At 37.9% G+C, this 22,274-nt stretch overlaps 1 protein-coding gene across 1 annotated transcript in view; it reads left to right on the forward strand.

The window, feature by feature from the left end:
- Nucleotides 1-22,274, forward strand: part of LOC107586771 (DNA polymerase alpha catalytic subunit-like) — a 60,096-nt gene that overhangs the window by 22,165 nt on the left and 15,657 nt on the right. The window contains exons 27-34 of the mRNA XM_016274292.1: nt 5,208-5,240; nt 5,345-5,437; nt 5,614-5,819; nt 6,033-6,165; nt 6,609-6,740; nt 6,833-7,015; nt 9,187-9,318; nt 21,465-21,581. Of these exons, the coding sequence (XP_016129778.1) occupies nt 5,208-5,240; nt 5,345-5,437; nt 5,614-5,819; nt 6,033-6,165; nt 6,609-6,740; nt 6,833-7,015; nt 9,187-9,318; nt 21,465-21,581 (1,029 nt within the window). The remainder of the gene's footprint in view (nt 1-5,207; nt 5,241-5,344; nt 5,438-5,613; nt 5,820-6,032; nt 6,166-6,608; nt 6,741-6,832; nt 7,016-9,186; nt 9,319-21,464; nt 21,582-22,274) is intronic.

Below are 22,274 nucleotides of genomic sequence, written 5' to 3' on the forward strand. Positions count from 1 at the left end.
CAAATGCACAGGACGCGATTCACAAATGCGTGCAGCTATCTACAAATGCACAGGACGCGATTCACAAATGCGTGCAGCTATCTACAAATGCACAGGACGCGATTCACAAATGCGTGCAGCTATCTACAAATGCACAGGACGCGATTCACAAATAAATGCCAGGCAAAGTTGTGGTTGTGACATAAATATATATTTGTGAATATGTTTTTTATTTGCAAATCTCATTTTATTTATTTGTGAATTTAATTCATGTTTGTGAAACTTAAAGATTTATTTGTGGATCTCATTCTATTTATTTGTGGATCATAATCTATTTATTTGGAATTAAGCAACAATTCTACCCCCATATTTTTACTCATTGGTGAGCTTGCAGTGTAAATTGAATGTAATGAGCTAAATGGGATGGGGGACCCCCAAAAAAACCCATCTTGGGTAAAGAAATAAGCCTTTATTTCGCATCTTCGCTGGCATATTAAAAACAAACACATTATCGTTAAAAGTTTGGGGTCAGAATTATTATTATTATTATTATTGTGCTAAACTGATCAAAAGAGACCGTAAAGACATTGTTTCAAACAACTTCTTTATCACCAAATTAGCATTTTTAACAGAGCCCCAGCTTTTGAACGTCCTTTTATTAAATTTGTTAAAGTGATTCTAATTCTAATGAATCATTGGTGGGATCAGTTATTGGTTTACTGAATTAATGTATGACTCACTTACTGTGCTTTTTCATGTGTCTCTTAAAATGAATCATTGACAATTACTGTATGCTTAACTCTATATGGACCACATTATGAAATTTAGTTTGTTAGACATTTGTTACTGAATTTCGAGGCCTAGTTATATTAGCACATTCACAGCTTTTCTCCCTTAAAAGACTTTAAAAGATAATATTGTTTTGATATACTATGCAATGAAGCGTCATTTATTGTAAAAACTGGTCAGATCTGAGAAGGTCTACTCAGAAAATCCATGCTGGCAAAACATCGCTGGACTCCGATGTCAGAGGCTCTGTGCCTTCTGTATGTTTACTCTCAGATGTGTTTGGTCGGCATGTGTTTTAAGACGAGCCGTCTCCGCTCATTTCTGAGCCATAGTCAAATGACTTGTCTTTCAGCTCTATGGGCCCCCCAGTCTTTTTCTGTTGTCATAATACACCGACATACAGTACAGTGGCTATGGAAACATACAAACATAATCTAATTTATCACTGTAGCCTCTCTTACTTTTTTTTTCCCCCTGGTGCCTCTATCCCTCCAATTCTCTTTTTCCCAACTCGTTTAATATCTGTCTGCATCAGCGTTAGTGGTGCAGCTAAATGAACTGTGTAATACAGTATACAGTTGCATTGCTAAGTAGCTGTAACTTTATGGCTCCCTCTGAAGTAAACTCGCACCTGCTCAAGGTCAGAAACACTCACACAGACAGATGGCGTATCAATTTAAGTGTGGGCTCTAAGGGTGCCGCTGGAGAGCCGGGTGCGAAGCACAGGCAGAGGACAAGAGCCATCCTAGCCTTCTGTGAAGTCTCTGTGATCCCACCTAGCGTTCACCTAGTTGAATTATGCATTATATTTTGTGGTGCTTGCTATGCCACACATTACTACTGTTGTTATGGATTTGAACAAACCCTTAAAGGGTTAGTTCACCCAAAAATGAAAATTAGTCCATAAATTATTCACCCTCAAGCCATCCTTGGTGTATATGACTTTCTTCTTTCAGATGAGTCGGAGTTATATTAAAAATTGTCTTTGATCTTTCAAGCTGTTTAATGGCACTCAGCAGGTGTTGCAGTGCATCAGTCCAAAAGAAGTAGAATAAAAAGTTAAATAAAAAGCGACCATCCTTAATAAAAAAAGAGTCTCACACAGCCCCAGGGGGTGAACAAAGTCCTGCTGTAGCGAATCGATGCGTTTTTGTAACAAAAATATCCATATTCAAAACGTAATAATCACTTTAATGTAGCTTGGACCAACAGTTGTACACGGAAGCAGTTCCGGGCTGATGACGTATGATGTCGGCATTGTGCATGCGCCGGTGAGTCACGTGAAAACCAACGTTTGTTTACAGGAGCAAAGGAAGCCACGTTTCCTTACATTAGCAAAGGAAAACCAGTCTCCTCTTGGCTTATATCGAAATCCTCCGAAATTCTTCTTTAGAAATCCTAGTTTTGTACTTCTAATTAGTGACCGTTTTTTTGTTTTGATCTCTCCCCTGTGCTTCCGCGTTCGTCACTTCTGAGCAGCGCATGTGCAAAGCCGACATCAGCCCGGAACTGCTTCAGTGTACAACAGTTAGCGCAAGCTAGATTAAATGGATTATTACTTTTTAAATATGGTTATTTATCTTACAAAAATGCATTGATTCACTACAGCAGGACTTTGTTCACCCCCCGGAGCTGTGTGAGACTCTTTTTTTTATTAAGGATGGTCGCTTTTTATTTAACTTCTTTTTATTCTACTTCTTTTGGACTGATGCACTGCAACACCTGCTGAGTGCCATTAAACAGCTTGAAAGATCAAAGACAATTTTTAAAATAACTCTGACTGGATTCGTCTTAAAGAAGAAAGTAATATACACCTAGGATGACTTGAGGGTGAGTAATTTATGGGCTAATATTCATTTTTGGGTGAACTAACCCTTTAACCCTAATATTAAACTTCATGTGCTGTTGCTTTTCTAAAACTTAAGAGACTGTTTACCTAGTAAATGGGTAAACAAAAGGTATTTCAACATATAGAGATCAAAATATCTAAAGTTGCAGTCACACTTGTTGTTTGACGAAATTTGGCAGGTATTTACGTGGGAATCCCCACAGTCAAAAGTGTGGGGGGGAAAGTTGCTCACAAAGAGCAACTTGACGTTGGACTTTTTTGGCTGCAAAATTTCACAGAAATGTTGCTAATGTGACTGCACCTTCAGGTACAGTATGGGCTCTTTTGACTTGGGCAAAGTAAGTAGCCACTCAGAAACACCCTTAAACACTGAGAACAGAACATGTAGCAACACTTTGGCAACGACTTTTGCACTGGCAAGTACTTGCATATTCTTCTACATGTCTAGTCTATATCGTGATCCAGTTTTGATAACGCAAAAATGGAAGGCACACCAACAGCAAACCACACATAACAGATGTTTAATCCTGCTTAATTAGTTGTGTGTTTCTGTGTGTTTTGGGGTGACCTTGGCTATGTTGGTTAATGCCGACAGCTATTTTGTTATTACTCAGACCTGACCTCCTACTTCCCTCTGGGAGGCATGTTACACCTCATAAAGCATGCTTAAGTCCTGCTCCAGTTTCAAGGAGTGGAGCTTCCCGTGCTCTGAAATAGCCTCGTCCTTGTCCCTCTGAGGGCTTGGGTTTGGCTATGATGTATATGTGTGTGCTGGGGGGCATGAATCCTGGTGTCTTGCTCGATTGCTGTTGACAGGATGCTGTGTGTCCCTGTCTCTTTGAGGCCTCAGATTAGCGCCCCTTATTCCCCTGACGAAACCCCCACCTGTCCGAGTCCCTCTCCCATAGAGGTCACCCTGCATGCTGGCACAGCGGCTGTGGGGTGTATGTTTAAGGCTGGACACCCTGAGTAAACGGTCACCGTTAACATGACGCTTCAGATATGTACAGTCTCTCTGTCTACCTGTTACTGTCTGCAGTGGGTTTGTGGGATAGATTTGTCACCTTCCTTTTATCATTTTTGAGGCCACTTGCAAAGAGTTCTAAAATAAAGAGTTGACAGGAAATTGTCAAAATAAATATTTTAATGCAAAGGAATATTCTTTTATAAATCAGAATATGGTCATATTCCAGTTATGAATGTATCATGTAAGGTTTTAAGGATTCCAAATATGACAGTTATATGCCTGTATTCCTTATTTGTCATGTTAAATCCTTACTTGGAATATAAACTAATAGAATACCATTAGACGCTTTAGTTTTTGATTTTCATTTTTTATCTTTCTATAATAAAACAAACTACCTTTTTAAAAATTTCGAGTTTAGCGAGAATTTAGATTTTTATTTTTAAATGAATGCTTGTATATTCAGCAAGGATGTCTTAAATTTATCAAAAGTGACATTAAAGACATTTATAATAAAAACAAGTCTGTTTCAAATAAATGCTATTGTATGTGCTGTCCATGACCTTTATTTGAAATAGTTTTTTTTGTTAGCACAAAGAGCATTTAATGCATTTGAATGTTCTATACATCAAAGAATCCTAAGTGCACAACTGTTTTTGGCAGAGATAAGAAGGAATGTTTGAATATTTTCTGAAGTATCAGTTATTTTAAATTGTAATGATATTTCACATTATTACTGTTTTTGTTTACTGTATTTTTGATCAAATAATTGCATAGGAGACTATACAATTTTTACAGACCCCAAACTTTTGAATGGTACTGTAGTTCATTCATTTAATTACAGGAATATTTCATGATCTTGTAAACCTCTTTTTTAACTTCAATGTCGATTGTAATCAGTAAGTGACATGTAAATACAGTCAGCTGGGAGCTGTGATTTGAACCTGAGTTTCCCAAATTAGCACCATGACTCTGACCACTAAGCCTTTTTTCTCCTTTTTTTTTTTTTAGCCTTTTTTTAAACATTTTTTTTAGCCTTTTTCTTTCTTTTGCTTCTTTTATGTATTATTTTTTTCCTCTTGTGCTACACTTCTACCTCCCTCTGTCTGCCTTTCATTTTTTCCTTTTGTCTCTCTCCTTTTCTCTGACAGCTGTGGTTTACATGGGTCTCCCTCTGCAGCTGGACAACCCTCCCCTTCTCTCACTCTCTCTTTTTCTCGTCATGCAGTCCAGTGGTGATTAAGACTATTAGGCCTTATAATGACTCTGCTTGTGTGTGGGTTTGGAGCCCCATTTCAGTGCAGCTAATAGACCTCTTAGCCAATTATCCTCCATTTAGAAGCAAATCACAGAGGCTTTTTCTCTCCCCCTTTGATAAATGTTGAATTACTGAATAGATTTGCTAATTAAATTCTTTGTGTGCTTTGCATGTGCAAATCCTTATGTTCATGTGTTTGAGTTTACGCATGTGCACTTTTTTCCCCGTAGTATTTCTTGCTGATAAATGTATATTCGCCAAAGTGAGTGGGTGTGTTTGACTGATTTGAAATTTATATTGTTCTCCACTTGCTGTGTTTAGTGTTTATTGTGTTTCCCCAGTGACATGCAGTCTTTTGTCTCCCGCAGATTTTGATGCACACCAAAGAAATGGTGCAGAGGGTGAGTCATGATTGGTGTACATTACAGTAATAATTAAGTGGCACTTGCCGTGTTTGTTATTTGTAAGCCGTGCGTGGGTTTGACGGTTTACGGTTCTCCCTCAGATGAATCTGGAGGTCATATACGGGGATACCGACTCCATCATGATCAACACCAACAGCACCAATCTGGAGGAGGTCTTCAAACTGGGAAACAAGGTAAGGTTTTGGGGGAAATGGAGTGGGTTTCTGCACGTCTCACAGAAAAATGCATTATTGGATTTTTAAAGCTTGAGTGAGTGACATTAATGATTGAGACATCACTGACAGTCAGGAGGGAATTATACCAACCATTCAGCAATTGAATAAATGTGTCTCTGTGTGTGTGTGTGTAGGTGAGAAGCGAGGTGAATAAACTCTATAAGCTTCTGGAGATTGACATTGACGGCGTGTTTAAGTCCCTTCTGCTGCTGAAGAAGAAGAAATATGCAGCACTGATGGTTGAGCCTCAGGGAGATGGCAAATACACCACAAAACAAGAGCTGAAAGGCCTGGACATTGTGCGTAGAGACTGGTGTGACCTGGCCAAAGAGTGTGGCAAGTCAGTGCACTGAACTACAGATCGTTAGTCCTTTCTGTCCTTTATAAAGACAGTAATGTAGGAGTAATCTTTCTTGATCTACTTGAAGCTCCTGACACCAAGACAAATGCCTTGTGTGTGCAAACTCGCATGGCAGTAAAGCTCTTTCTGATTCTGTATATAGTCTTTTGTAATACTGTTGTTATTTATATGATCCTTTTCCCTTTCATCTAGTTATGTGATTGGTCAGATCCTGTCAGACCAGAACCGTGACACCATCGTAGAGAACATTCAGAAACATCTGATTGAGGTTGGAGAGAAGGTGGCCAATGGCAGTATTCCACTCAATATGTTTGAGATACACAAGGTGAAGGACTGAATTAGAAACAGGCTTTTCGCAAATTGGTTCGGCTATGAATAAATTAGGAAAATATCTACACTACTAGTTGAAATATTAGAAAACCTTAACCGCTCAAAACAAAAAAAACAAATGGTGTTTTGGTAATTATGTAGTGACTGAAATTGCTTAAATATTGTTCAGAGGTTTGGGGTCTTTTTAATGAGCAGCTTTTATTTGAAGCAAAAATAATGTATTATTCTAACTTCATAAATGTGGTTTATTATTTCTGAAAATATTATATGTTTATTTATTTATTTAGTTGTGTAATGATGGGCACAAATCTCATTTAAATTGAGAAGAGTTCAAAGCATTTAAAGTATTCCAATAACTGATTTTAAGGTCATGGGAACAATTTCATGGCTGTCTCATGAAGTGTGTTCAAGGGAATACGTTTTTTTTTTTTTCTTCAGTCCCTGACAAAGGATCCTCAGGACTACCCTGACAAGAAGAGTCTCCCCCACGTCCATGTTGCCCTCTGGATCAACTCCCAGGGTGGAAAGAAGGTTAAAGCGGGTGACACTGTTTCTTATGTCATCTGTCAGGTGAGCGACCAGTGTATTTGTACTTCTGACTCTAAAATTTGGCAGTAAACCCACACTAAACTTCCCCCGCTGCCTGTGCTTTCCTCTGTTAGGACGGTTCAAACCTGGCAGCCAGTCAGAGGGCGTATGCCCTGGAGCAGCTACAGAAACAGCCGGGACTCAGCCTGGACACACAGTACTACCTGTCCCAGCAGGTGCACCCTGTAGTGGGCCGAATCTGTGAGCCTATCGAAGGCATTGATGCAGTGCTTATTGCTACATGGCTTGGTGAGACAGTCTGTCTGGATCAGTATTGATTATATTTTGCCAGAAAGGACATCTGAATTAAGATCAGTTTCCCTTTTTTGCTCAGTTCTTTTGACACGAAGAGCAGCATATATTATAGTATAGATATTGAATTTTTATTTTTTTTTACCTCACTGTAATCTCTGAACGTATTTTAACTGCCGTTGTGAAAATTAATTAAGCTATTTAATTTCATTTCACTTTGTGTATTTAGGTATTTGTTTTTATTCAGTAAAAAAAACATTAATTCTGAACATATTTTAACTGATGTAAGTTGTTAACAAATCATTCATTAATTAATATAAATTTTTTTATATATTTGTTTTTATCATTTTTTTATTTTTAAGATTAAGGTTATATGTTTAGATGGTTTGTAAACATGTTAATTTCGGAGCATTTTAAAAATATCAACTATGTATATTGTTCCCTATATTTTCCCTAGCAGCTAAGATCCCATTTACCCCCCAGATGGAAATTCAGTTTCTTTAAAAAGTGCATGAACCCTTGCCACTCTGTCTCCATGACAACAGACCCTGGTTGTTTGGTATCCTGCCTTTGGGTCCAAAACTCAGACACTACTACAGTCTCCCCACCGTGTCACCAGAACCAAGTAGCTGGTTTCCTTAAATACTTAATGGTTAGCAACACATTTATGCCACATTTGCTTCCAGAATATCCTGATCAACTGCTTCTCAAGTAGTCATGTAAAACAGTCTCACAATACACACAACATTCTGTGTCCACTCCTAACTACAGTTCACGCATCACCCTGTTCCCTTGACCACAGATGTGTGTGTGTGTGTGTGTGTGCAGACACTCGGGGCGGTGAGTTATCAGCCCTCATATTCACATCCATTAGCAGACCTGATCTTATCGGTCAGGAAAATGCCAAGCAGTCCATCCCGATTCATGCATTTCTCACCGTTCAATTGCGTCCTACCTTAACTTCCTGTTAAATATTGTGTAATGACAGGTAACAATAAATTTAAGCGGCACAGGTGATTACTTCCTCTGCTTCAGGCTTTTACCGGCCTATTAATTTCATAGCCACACACTTTATTTATAGAGGCTTGGCAGAGCTGGGCAGGGGGTAGAGAGGTTTTGCCGAGCAAATGTGCTAACGCATTAGCCACACACACACAGCTTATTTGAGGCATAATGAGCACCATAAACAGCTCTGCTAGTGCCCATGTGAGGTTAGATTGAAGGGATATTAGGCTACAGTAGTTTATATCCACTGTTTAACTACAATTGTTGCCACTGTTTCTCAATGGGAGGTCTGGGGCCTTTTAGATGTAGAAAAGCTGGCAAAGCTTGCAAATCATCTGCGCAGTATGGCATTTGTTACTTGCTGTCACCCAGATACACAGCTGAAAGCTTAATGCAGTGCCATTTTTGCTCCTTTGTGTTTCTGTTCCCAACCTAGATACCCTAGAGCCTTGGTCCGAGGGCACTGACATTATATTTTTAGTATGTTTGAATGTCTAATAGGTAGGGTTGGGAATCTTTTGAATTTTATCGATTTGGTTCCGATTCTGCTTATCGATTCCGATTCTTATCGATTCCTAATTCCGATTCCAATAAGATAAAAAAATCCATTAAACAAATTTTAAGTCAAATATTTAGATGTCAAACATATTTATTCTGTTTTATGTCTATGGTTTTATCAGAAAAATACCACAGAAAAAAACAACTAGACTAATATAAATTTCAAACATTAAATTGTTAAAGACAAGTAAACAAATTAGCAATAGCATAAATAAATAAAACCGAACAAATGTCAGGTACAGAAATTGAAATCAAAAATTTAAAAACGCTGTTTAGTTTTCTTTTCATAAAATATTGATTAATCCTCATTACATTTACGAAAGATATTCAGTCAGTTAATGATTTTCTTTTGTTCTTTGATTAACATTAATGATAGCAGCACGTTTATTAGACGGCTAACTCTTTAACATCGAACACACACAGATCTAAAAATACTGTTACACATGCGTTTTCTTTCTCATCTGTTTACGTTCACTTAAGACAAAAAATTTTGGGCAATGCCAGTCAACAGCATAAATGCTCTGATTATGTTGTTGTTGTTTTTTTGTGTGTGTGTGTGGGCTTGTGTGCCGTGATCAAATGCTGTGTTAAAAGTTAATTTATTTGTTTCCAGGGGAGCACCTTACAGCCCAGCCTGAAGAATTGTTGCCATATCCCCTGTCGGGGCAGCCCGATGGAGCATCCTATTCAAATTAGCAACAAACTGCAACTGGACATTCGCCGCCACATCAGGAGATACTGCAGTGTGAGTATGAACAAATGCTTCTCGTAATGCACCACCTATGCGTTCCAGATTGGCCACTGCAGGTGTTGTGGGTAAGGTGTCGCATAATAAAGAGCCATGTAACTAATAAATATCTATTTGCACCAAGAGTTTTTGCAAATCGTTAGAGAAAATTCACCAAACGTGTACATGTATATATACAGTTGTGCTCATAAATTTACATGCCCCTTGCAGAATATGCAAAATGTTAATAATTTTAACAAAATTTGCATGTTATTGTTTATTTAATACTGTCCTAAATATGCTATTTCACATAACAGATGTTTGTATATTCTCCAGAAGACAAAAAAAATTCTGAATTTATAAAAATGACCCCATTCAAAAGTTTACATACCCTTGAATCTTAATAATCTGTTGTTTCCTGGAGGATCCATGACTGTTTTTCTGTGTTGTGATAGTTGTTCATGAGTCCCTCGTTGGTCCTGAGCAGTTCAACTGCCTGCTGTTCTTCAGAAAAATCCTCCAGTTCCTGCACATTCTTTGGCTTTCCAGCATCTTCTGCATATTTGAACCATTTCCAGCAGTCACTGTATGATTTTGAGATCCATCTTTTCACACTGAGGGCAACTGAGGGACTTTTGATATTACAAAAGGTGAAAACATTTACTGATGCTCAAGAAGGCAACACAATGCATTAAGAGCCAGAGGGTGTAAACTTTTGAATGGAATGGTGTACATTTTTCTTATTTTTTATAAAGATCAAATTTTTTTCATTTGGTACTGCACTTTAGAAGTTACATAAATACTTAAATGTTTCCCAGAAGACAAAATGAGTACAATTTACGCTGATCATCCAATTCAAAAAGTTTACACCCCCCCCCCCAGCTCTTAATGCATTGTGTTGTCGCCTTGAGCATCAGTAAATGTTTTCACGTTATATAATAGTTATGTATGAGTACCTCAATTGTCATCCATGTGAAAAGATGGATCTTCCAAATCATAGTCACTGTTGGAAAGGGTTCAAATATGCAGAAAATGTTGGCTGGAGGATTTTTCTGAAGAACAGCAGGCAGTTGAACTGCTCAGGACCAATATGAACAAATGCTTCTCGTAATGCACCACCTATGCGTTCCAGATTGGCCACTGCAGGTGTTGTGGGTAAGGTGTCGCATAATAAAGAGCCATGTAACTAATAAATATCTATTTGCACCAAGAGTTTTTGCAAATCGTTAGAGAAAATTCTCACCAAACGTGTACAGACACATGTATATATACAGTTGTGCTCATAAATTTACATGCCCCTTGCAGAATATGCAAAATGTTAATAATTTTAACAAAATTTGCATGTTATTGTTTATTTAATACTGTCCTAAATATGCTATTTCACATAACAGATGTTTGTATATTCTCCAGAAGACAAAAAAAATTCTGAATTTATAAAAATGACCCCATTCAAAAGTTTACATACCCTTGAATCTTAATAATCTGTTGTTTCCTGGAGGATCCATGACTGTTTTTCTGTGTTGTGATAGTTGTTCATGAGTCCCTCGTTGGTCCTGAGCAGTTCAACTGCCTGCTGTTCTTCAGAAAAATCCTCCAGTTCCTGCACATTCTTTGGCTTTCCAGCATCTTCTGCATATTTGAACCATTTCCAGCAGTCACTGTATGATTTTGAGATCCATCTTTTCACACTGAGGGCAACTGAGGGACTTTTGATATTACAAAAGGTGAAAACATTTACTGATGCTCAAGAAGGCAACACAATGCATTAAGAGCCAGAGGGTGTAAACTTTTGAATGGAATGGTGTACATTTTTCTTATTTTTTATAAAGATCAAATTTTTTTCATTTGGTACTGCACTTTAGAAGTTACATAAATACTTAAATGTTTCCCAGAAGACAAAATGAGTACAATTTACGCTGATCATCCAATTCAAAAAGTTTACACCCCCCCCCCAGCTCTTAATGCATTGTGTTGTCGCCTTGAGCATCAGTAAATGTTTTCACGTTATATAATAGTTATGTATGAGTACCTCAATTGTCATCCATGTGAAAAGATGGATCTTCCAAATCATAGTCACTGTTGGAAAGGGTTCAAATATGCAGAAAATGTTGGCTGGAGGATTTTTCTGAAGAACAGCAGGCAGTTGAACTGCTCAGGACCAATGCAGGACTCATGAAAAAGTATCACAAAACCGAAAGACAGTCGTGGATCATCCAGGAAACGACACACAGTATTAAGATTCACGGGTATGTAAACTTTTGAATGGGGTCATTTTTATAAATTGTTATTATTTTGTCTTATGGAGAATACATATACATCTGTTATGTGAAATAACTTATTCAGGACAGTATTAAATAAACAATAGCATGCAATTTTTATGATCCCTCTTATTTTGTTCTGATCAAGGGCCATGTAAATTTATGAGCACACCTATATATATATATATATATATATACACACTGAACAAAATTATAAACGCAACACTTTTGTTTTTGCCCCCATTTTTCATGAGCTGAACTCAAAGATCTAAGACTTTTTCTATGTACACAAAAGGCCTATTTCTCTCAAATAGTGTTCACAAATCTGTCTAAATCTGTTAGTGAGCACTTCTCCTTTGCCGAGATAATCCATCCACCTCACAGGTGTGGCATATCAAGATGCTGATTAGACAGCATGATTATTGCACAGGTCTGCCTTAGGCTGGGGTGTTGCTCACTAACAATAGGGATGTAACGATTAACCGCGAGCCGGTTGAAAATCGATTTAAATATGTGACGATTCAAATCAGTTGAGATGCTAAACAAATCGCGATTCAATTAGGGGCTGGAGTTTATATGAATGCATGTCTGAGGGGAACTTACTGTCTTTAGAAAAGTTTAGATGGTATTTTTTCTTTTCCTTTTGCCTCTGTATAATGCATAGTAAAGTTCATAAGAGGTGTTATGTTTCTGCACTCTTCCATTTTTAGCAAATTAAGAAAACTTTGTCTAAAACAATTTTTGTGATGGTTTGTATTTTTTGTGCTCTGTATGGAACATCAGTGCCTGTTTAAGTGATGAACTCCATTACTTGTGTTTGTTTTCAGACATGATAACAGACGTTTTATACTTGTGCTACAACTTTTTGGCCTGTGTTACAAAACTTTCAACCTCTGTAGCACCAATGCTATGTGAAAAAAAAGTTAGCGTACAGCCCTGATGATAGATATAGATATATATATATATATATATATATATATTTATTTATATATATATTTATTTATATATATTTATATAAAATTTATGTATATACATGATAACTGCGTGATCACTAGACTACAATGTTAAAAATGTAAATATGGCTGCAAAATATTATATTTTATATATTTTCATGGCCAATTATGATTTTCAGAATCAGTTCTTCAACTACATTATACTACATTTACATTGTTAAAAATACAAATATGATTATAAAAAATTATTATAATGATATTTTAATGTATGTGATGTAGTAATAGGATTTACGTGGACAGTAACGATATTAATAATATTTATTATTATTAGTCTTTTGATACCGGTCTATCAGTAGACCCAATGCTCAAAATACCAGCATACCTATAATAACATTCAAAATGGTAAACCAACTTCTTCTGTTTCCCACCCACAACACTGCAAATCATGCAGCAAAAAAACAACAAAAAACTTGACAGGTCAAAGGTCACAGAATTTATATTCTGTAAAAGACAAAATAATCGTTTATGTATGCTTTTGCCGAAGCTCTGTGTTCATGTGCCTTCCTTCAAATGTGTCCTATACAGTAACACTACAGGTACACATTGTCAAGTTTATTGTCCAAGAGTCTTCATTCTCTACTTTAATTAGCTCCCTGCCTAATGAGTTGGTCTTAAATGATCTGATGGCAGTAATCGTTGCTACATTCACATTTCAACACCCGGCCACTCTGTGAGCACGTAACATGGGTTAATTTGAGCTCACCTTCCTCATGCTGTTTGTTTATTTCCTGTCTTTATTGAATTTCAGATGCGGTCTTTCGCCTTTGAGTGTTGCTCCAAACAGCTACCGCCCCCCTCCCACTGCGTCACAAATGGGTTTCATTTTGTGCGCACTCGCAGTTTCTTTGCAGAAATACAGGCCCTGGCAATGTGACAAGTGTGCAGATATTGGGCCTACGTTAAGAGCGTGCATACGTTTGTGTATCTAATTTCCCAGCTGAGGGTTTTGATCGACATCTGTAATCACTGCACACCATGTCCAGTCGGGATGAGCTAGCTAGGTTCTGGAACTCTCAAGCCAAGCTGGGAAGTTCTGGAATGCCGGAAACTCACGAATCCGACTTGAAAGTCGTGGGGGTATATTCTCCCACAGTGCTGTGCAGAAAAATCAATTAGCGGCCTGAATGTAGCCACCTCCCTCACTGGGACGGTGCCTGTAGGCTCTTTTGTCAGTATGTGTGAAACAGCTGCTGGTAGTGAATGCGGCCCCCCTCCTCGCTCAGGCCCGGCTTCAGTGGACACAGCTCAGCCGTCCCCTCCCACACTAGGAGCAATGAAGAGGCTGATATTGTGTAATTAAGGATTCCTTTCAGCTGAGGGGAGAGCTCAAATAGAGTTGTTTGTTCGCAGAGATAGAGGGAGAAAGCCTGGCTGCGTGAGGGAGGACTTGCAGCTTACATGGTTACAGATTGGAAGTCAGCAGTGTTTGTTGAGTTTCCTACGGAACACCGGCGAGGCATTAATCATGAAAGAAATCACTGCCACCTCCACCTTCAGCCCACCACCATTATCAATAAAATCACCCTTTAGAGACAAAGCAAATATGCTTTCCACTCGTCTCCCTCCCTTCCCCCTTTGCCCCCCACTTCTCTCCTTCCTTGTCATCCGTTCTGACTCCTGGAGTCTTCTGCAAAATGAGAGCGTGGCACGAAGTGGCACCCCCCGTATTTACCCCATTCTAATGTGGGTTGCCATGGCGTTTAACAAATTATTGCAATTATGTTCGTCATGTGCTTCGCCCTTGGTAACTGGCTTCGGGATGTGATGGTGGTTGTGGGGGGGTGACCGAAATAAATAAATTTAAAAAAAGGTGATAATCCTGTTTTGAACAGAAGGTCAGATTGCTGAATAGAAAAGGCTTGATTAAAGCAGAGATGTACAAAGTGGACGCATTTGCGTCCATTCAGCCGCTCTTGGGCTCCACAGCCGCTGTGTGAATGTACAGCTGTTGATTACCAAGGCACAAAGCCTGTGAGAGGCTGGTGTCTTGGGGGCTTTTTTGCACCAAGCTGCCTGTAATGGCAGCTTTTTTTCCTCGACTAGAAGGGGCAGCTCTGGATTAAGGGCATCAGAGAGAGGTTGTGTGCGTGTTCAGAGGGGCTGGTGGATTTATGGGTGTTTAGATGGCAAAATTCCTTCATTTAGCGGTGCTTGCTAAGGCACACATCGCTGTTGTGGTTTCTTCATCATGCAATTCATCAAGCGTGGTTTGAGTTATGGATGGAAATAATTCATTTATAAATTATTTACATTTTTTAATTGCACCATTATTATTAATATTAGATTTTTTTTTTAAAGTATCACCTGAATATATTTTAGATTCTTTTGGTCTAGTATTAACCTTAAATGTCTTATATTGCTTCTTGTTAATTTTACGACTTTTATTATTTATTCTGTTTTTGCCATGAGAGGATACTTGTGACTGTGTGTAAAAGAACATCTCGCACAACACTCTGAAACACACAGTGCATATACAGTTGTGCTCAAAATTATTCATACGCTTGGTAAATATGATCAAAAAAGGCTGTGAAAATAAATCTGCATTGTTTATCCACTTGATCTTTCATTCAAAAATGAAAAAAAAAAGCACTTAAAAAAAAATAAAATAAAAAGTGAAAGTGGGGAAAAATCACATTATGACATAAATATTTTTCTCTAATACAGTAAGAAGACGTGTGTCTATATCGTCCTAATACATGGTGAGGAGAAGAGTTTGAGTGGCCAAAGACTCCAAGGATCACAGCTGGAGAACTGCAGAAAATAGTTGAGTCTTGGCGTCAGAAAGCCTCAAAAAAAAAAAAATGTTTGGGAGGGTTTCAAGAAAAAACTAAAAAAAGAAAACACTCTCATCCAAAAACAGACTCCAGCATATTTATTTGCTAGAGACGACTGGAACTTTAAATGGGACTGGGTTCAATGGTCAGATGAAACTAAAAAAAAACTTGCTTTTTAGCAGCAAACACTCAAGATGGGTTTGGTGCACACAAGGATAAAAAAGTACCCCATGTGTACAATGAAATATACTGCTGGATCTTTAATGTTGTGGGCCTATTTTTCTGCCGTTCAGATAGATGGCATAATGGATTCTATAAAATACCAATGGATAAAAAATTAAAAACTGACTGTCCATGCTAGAAATCTGATAATGGGCCGTGGTTAGATCTTCCAAATGGACAATGATCCACAAACAAACATCATAATCAAAGCAAAAATTGGTCACTGAGAACTAAACCAAGCTTTTGCCCTGGCCAACCCAGTTCCCTGATCTGAACCCTATAGAAAATGAGTGTGGTGAACTGAAGAGGAGAAGCATCAACATGCAGCTGGAAATCTGAAGGGTCTGGAGAGATTCTGTATCTCCTGTCAGATGTTCTCTAAACTCTTCAGGCATTATAGGTGAAGACACAGAGCTGTTCTCTTTGCAAAAGGAGGTTGCAAAAAGTATTGGATAAAAGGGTATGATTAATTGTGACCAATGTGTATTAGAGGAAAAACATTTATTTCATAATGAGATTTCTCTCCCATTTTAAATTCTTATTCTCCAATGAAAGGTTAGATTTTAGTACATTTTTAAAGGGGTGGTTCACTGGTTTTATTCTAGGCTTGATTGTGTTTATGGGGTGCAGTCTAACATGTGTTAATGCTTCGTTTAAAAAAAAAAAAAAAAAAACCCATTTTTTTTTAAAAAAACTCATTATTTTTCACATAGTTTACCTTTATTCTACACCGCTCTGTCCCTTCTCTGAGAAACACGCTGATCATTTCCTTCTTTTTTGAAGCCCCTCCCTCAGAAATAGGCGATGGGCTCTGATTGGTTAGCTAGCCCAGTATGTTGTGATTGGCTCAACCGTCTCTAGTGCGTGTCTAATCGTCCCGCCCCACACCTCAGCGGCATGCGTTCCGGTTGTATTGTAAACAACGGCATCGTTAATATCGCTTATCAGTTTGCTTATAGATTTTTACGTGCACCTCTAGTTTTCTCTTCCTCTTCTCTAAAGCAGCGCAGCATGGCCTCGCCCCCTTTGCTGCCTTTTCCCGAGGGCGGGGTTTATCTGGGTTTGTTACATCACAAACCCGGGAAGTAGTTTGTAGTCCCTACCAGCCATTTTTGTAGGCATTAAACTGACAGAATTTTAAAAGATATCTCCGTTTGCATTGAACTTTCAGCTTCGTAACTTTGCAGATATTGTTTATGCTTAAACGGCAACATTACACACTAACTAACGTTAAAAAAGTGAAATCGCGATGAACCACCCCTTTAAAATAAAATATCTAAAGGATTGATGATACAGATTAATTTTCACAGCCGTCATATTTTGATAATTTGATCATATTTACCAAGGGTATGAGTAATTTTGAGCACAACTGTATATTTAATTAAATCACAGCCTTCGCTATTTGTTAATTGCACTGAGCCATGTTGCGATTTCAGTGTTACTTTGATTAATTGTGCAGCACTATGGACCAGAATATCATAAAGACTTGGAATGCCTTTGTAGCTGCGTAGCAACTCCCTAGCAACCACCCTATCAACGTGGCATGCCATTTTTCTTGCATCATTTTCTTTGGAAACTGTAAAAAATCTTTCCCGCATCAGGTGTTGAAGAGAGAGTACAAGTTGTATTTCTCATTCAAAATGGTTAAGAAAGCACACATCTCCTTACAAACCTGACACAGATATGAAACCTTAAGTGCTAAGTTCTGATTGTAGTCAGAGGTGAACTGAAATACTCTAGGTGAAACCTCTCTAGAAAAAGACCCGCAGGTATAGATGCGACAGCAAAATTGTGAAATGGAGAAAGCGATAAAGAAAGGAGGAGAGTGAGAACGTTTTTCCGGTAGCTTGCACTGATCTGTGGGCCCCAGTCTTTGCCCAGTGTTTGGTTAAATTATGTGGAACTCATTTGACGGCTGCAGAAGTGGCTGTATTCACAGTGTCAGGTATCGACTGGTATAATTATGCAATTATGAAGCTTTATCCTGCCTCTCTCTCTCTCACAGAGCGAGCTCTTAGTGTTTCAATTAGATGTTTTTTCTCTCTTTTGCTCCCTGATTTTCTTATTTTTTCTGCCCATCCTCCATTTGTTGGTTACAATGAAGATGCAAACAGAGTCTGCCTATAAAATAAGCAGGTTATGTTTTTGTCAACTGGTTTAGAGTATTTTGTCTGGTCTCTAGTTTATAGAGAGTGATGTGTTTTTAGAAGATTCTTAGAATGTTTTGAGCATCCACAGGTGAGCAGGGCAGGCATACATTTCCAAAGACTGGAAGATACCAAGAGTATGTCATGGTTTCCACAAAAATATTAAGCAGCAACTGTTTTCTACAAAACATAAGAAAAGAAAAAAGAAATTGTTCTTAAGCACCAAACCATTATATTTGAATGGTTTGTGTATGAACATGTGAATTGTATAATGGCTGCTGAAAATAGGACCTGTGATTTCCGCGATGCGGACAGAATCGCGGAATGGGGTCATAAAATTGGAATTTACTGTATAATGTGGAATTTGCCAAATTTTGGGTAAATAAATAAAAAATAGGCCGGTACACTTAAATGCAAATGTGATATTGACTAATGTCTGTGAATAATAAACCACAAAAATACTATCTAAATATGAATTGTGCATATTCTGCGTGTCTCTGTGTGAATGAATGGCGCAGATGTGCGGTTTGGTTTACTACACATACTGAAGCTCTTGTGATGCTCGCAGTGTTTTCAGCCTTTGCTGTCTCAATATATGAGTGCATGAACACATAACATAATCTATGGAGCTGCTCTGAGTGTCACTTCATAAGCATTTTACAATTTCTTTTGAGGAAAAACTATCGTCATATATACAGTGGGTACGGAAAGTATTCAGATCCCCTTAAATTTTTCACTCTGTTATATTGCAGCCATTTGCTAAAATCATTTAAAGTTAATTTTTTTTCCTCAATGTACAAACAAAGGTTTTCACAGCAACCCATCAAAATAAAGGTTCGGTTTAACTTGAAGAAACTGACGTATATATTGCTTAATATTATAATAGTAATGCTACTATTAATAAAATTATTATTAAAAAATTTTTTAAGGAATATCTAGGAGAATTTATTTACCTGAAAAATGTAAATACACACAGTAAAACACAGTAAGAAAAAATAAAAAATGAATTTTTTAAAAATCTATTCATTAGAGATGCTTTTAATTACTAAAATTTCATGAAAGCTTTCAAATGGAATCCAGAAAATTAATGGAAAACAGAATTTGTTTAAAGAAAAATAAAAATGAATTTTAAAAAAATTAAATATTTCATAGGGCCTTAATTTTTTGTTAAACTTTTAATAAATTGCTATTAAATAAGTTGCTGTTAAATTGTGTACATTTCAGGATTTCAATTAATTAGACATGCTTTTTGAATAATAAAATTTAATTTGACAATTAAAACTAGATTCTAGAAATATTAAAACCTTAAATGGAATCCAGAAAAATTAAAATGGGAATAACGGGATTTGGGAACAAAATAAAATGGATTTCCCTATAAAAGTGCAGCTTTGATATCATGAGAATAAATTCCATTTTGAAATGTATTAAAACATAACATAGTTATTGGTGAGCCTCGATGAGCATAGGAGGCCGATGCTGGCCTATATATATATATATAAATAGATATATATTAAAACTCTTATTTTAGGATTTATATGGATCAGCCTGATTCCGGGAAAGTGCATCAATACACCTCTATTTAATGTGCTTGTGAAGAGTGTGTTTCTGGCCTACTTATGGTGTGCTTTGATGCTAATGTTATCTCTTTCACGGCCACTCTGTTTTTATTCTTGTGCCCAAGGAAGAGAATAAAAGACTTCAGAAGTCTGCATGTATGCAAGCCCAATGCCTCTTTGAGGGTCACTAATTCAGAATGAAGAAATGTGGGTCAGCAAACAGGTGAAATGGCAAAAAAATCTCCTTTTTCATCAAATCAGGCCACTGTACATAGGACAAAGTCTCTACTGGCCATCCCTGCTGAATTGAGGATGGCCCATCCCATTGTGTTTTAAAAACAATTACATACTTTTTTTCAGTTGGCTTGTGTGTGTTCCTGTAGTCGCAATCTTTTGCTAAGCCCATGGGAACTGAAGTGTTGGTTTAGTCTTGGGTCTCCAGAGGCACAAAAGATCTGTTAAGGCAAACAGAGGGGTGATAACACCGGCGCTCCCTTCAAAATGAAAGCCAAACAGCTCACATATGTTCAGATTCAATTACACACTCTGGGTTTCCCTTAGCCCCTGGGCTTACTGCTAATTACGCAAATAACATCCACATAAAACACCGCCCAGATGAAATTAATTGAGAAATTAAAACAAGCCGTTGATTCCGATAATGCTGTGAGGTCTGAATAATAACCCATGTAGGCCTTACAGGTTTGACAGCACAGGTGGGATGACCAGACTCATCTCTGGATTCAGCAGGGGCGATAAACTGACCAGTTTATCCACAGATGCTTGTAGATCAGGCAATAGAGACAAATGAAACCAGTTTACCTTTATGTGCCATATTTCTGAGTGAAACTTGAGCAAATGTGATTATATCCCTAAGGAATTAATTGCAACATAAAATGGGCATTTCATACCAGAATTAAGTCAGACCTTAACTGAGTTTGGGGGGGGGAAATCATAGCTCAATATTCTGTGCGATCTAAAAAGGGATAGTTGTGGAAAAGCTGTGAAGTTATTTGAATTAACACCTGGAACATGTAATAATGTAGAGTCATGGTGATCATGTGGGACGAACAGGTTCAAATCTGGCTTGCAACATTTTCTTGATCCAGTTCCACTCTCTTCTCCATGTCTTCTAATGTCCTTGTAAATGAAGGAGGTGATAAATAGATGAATAAATAATAATAATGAAAAAATAAATAAAATCTTGGTGTAAAGACTGACAACTTCAGGAAATTAATAAACTGACTTTAAAAGTGTTGTTGATTTTAAAAATATTTTTGAAATAAGTGCTCATGATTATAGTGCTCACCAGGGTTGCAGTTATTTGATCCAAAATACCATACAACTTTACAAACAGTAATATTGTTAAAATATTAGTTTAAACTTGTAAACACTTTTTTTTGTTTTTCATTTTAATATCTTTTTTAATTAATTAATTCTTCTTCAAAGCTGATTTTCAGCAACCTTTACTCTAGTCTTTAGTGTCACATTGTCTGTCAAAAATCATTCTAATATGCTGTTTTGGTGCTTAAGAAACATTTCTTATGATTATCAACATTGAAAACAGTTGTGCTGCTTAATACATTTTCTGGAAACTGATTTTTTTTCCAGGATTCTTTGATGAATAGAAAATTCAAAAAAGCAGATTTTTTTTTATTTTAATTAGAATTCTTTGTAACATTATAAATGTCTTCAATGTGTTCTCTCTGAGTAAAAGTATTATTTCAACACAAAAAGAAAAAAAAAACATTTGTACGGTAATGTTAAAGTTCTAGTTTTATATCTAATATTGCATCTTTTCATCTAATATTGCATCTATTTTAGCATCTTTCACCAGGCCCTATTTTCCTGTCTCTATTTCTATCTCCCCCTTTCTCTCTCTTTTTCAGCCTTCTCCAGTCTATAGTAGGGTAGGTGGTGGTAATGCTTCAGGGACAGGTGCTCCTCTGATACTAGGGGTTTATTTAGTGCTCCGTCATTAGCAGGGCATTACCCACATTACCCCCTGGCCCCTGCTGTAATAACAGGGGCAGGAAAGGCAGTGTCAGCAGGGGGCAGCTGCATCTGCTGCAGGCTGAGGCCTCACATGGCCCCACCACAGGCAAAAGCACCAGCAACCCGTCTCCTGGGGGCCGCAGTCACATGCATCACTGCCGATCAGCTTTTTGAATCTTTTTCTTTCTCTCTATTTACACAGGGTTGGCTGCTGTGTGAGGATCAGGCCTGCCAGAACCGAACCCGCCGGCTACCCATCGCGTTCTCGAGGTCTGGTCCGATCTGTCCAGCCTGTCTTAGATCCACGCTGAGGCCTGAGGTACTGCACACTTTTTTTGTATACAGAAACAGTCACTATGTCCAGATGGTGGTGCTGTGGAGCCTATGAAAGTTCTCCATGCCTCGGCCCAGGCCTTTTATTCCCTGTCCGTGTATTTTTTTATTTTTTTCCATCGGTCACCCATGTTTCTACCCATTATATATTACCGGCCCTGTCTGACCCGTATGACACAATATGGGTTTGCTTCCTGCCTTAACAAGCTTCCTCTGATAAGAACCGGCCTCCAGTTGGACTTGGCCTTGGACTCGCGGCTTAAAAACTTGTATGTGGGGTGTTTCACTCTTACTTCATGCTGTGATCACTTCAAGCATCTTCGCCCAGTTTAGAGACACAGTGATGGACATCCCTTCCAAAAATTAGTGTCTGTCTTTGTCCCTGTCTGTCTTCTTTATCATTTTCGTCCCTTTACCAACACCCCCCCCCCCCATCAATTCCTTCTTCCTCCTCGTGCTTTATTTCTGCATCTAGTTCTGTGGCGACAGGTTGAAACCCAAAAGGACAATTTCTCTTGTCACCATAGCCACTTAGCTGTCCTCCGCTTTGCCTGGTGAGATGGCAGTTTAAACTGCCGGCTGAATAAAACATTAACTTCCTCACCCCTTTGCCGTCCCTCTGTCGTTCTGGGCTTTACAGCTCGGCTGACAGCAATGCGTCTCCTCTGGTGTCTCCACG

The sequence above is a fragment of the Sinocyclocheilus grahami genome, unplaced genomic scaffold, assembly GCF_001515645.1.
Source record: "Sinocyclocheilus grahami isolate Dianchi unplaced genomic scaffold, SAMN03320097.WGS_v1.1 scaffold85.1, whole genome shotgun sequence".
In the NCBI taxonomy this organism is placed as follows: Eukaryota; Metazoa; Chordata; class Actinopteri; order Cypriniformes; family Cyprinidae; genus Sinocyclocheilus; species Sinocyclocheilus grahami.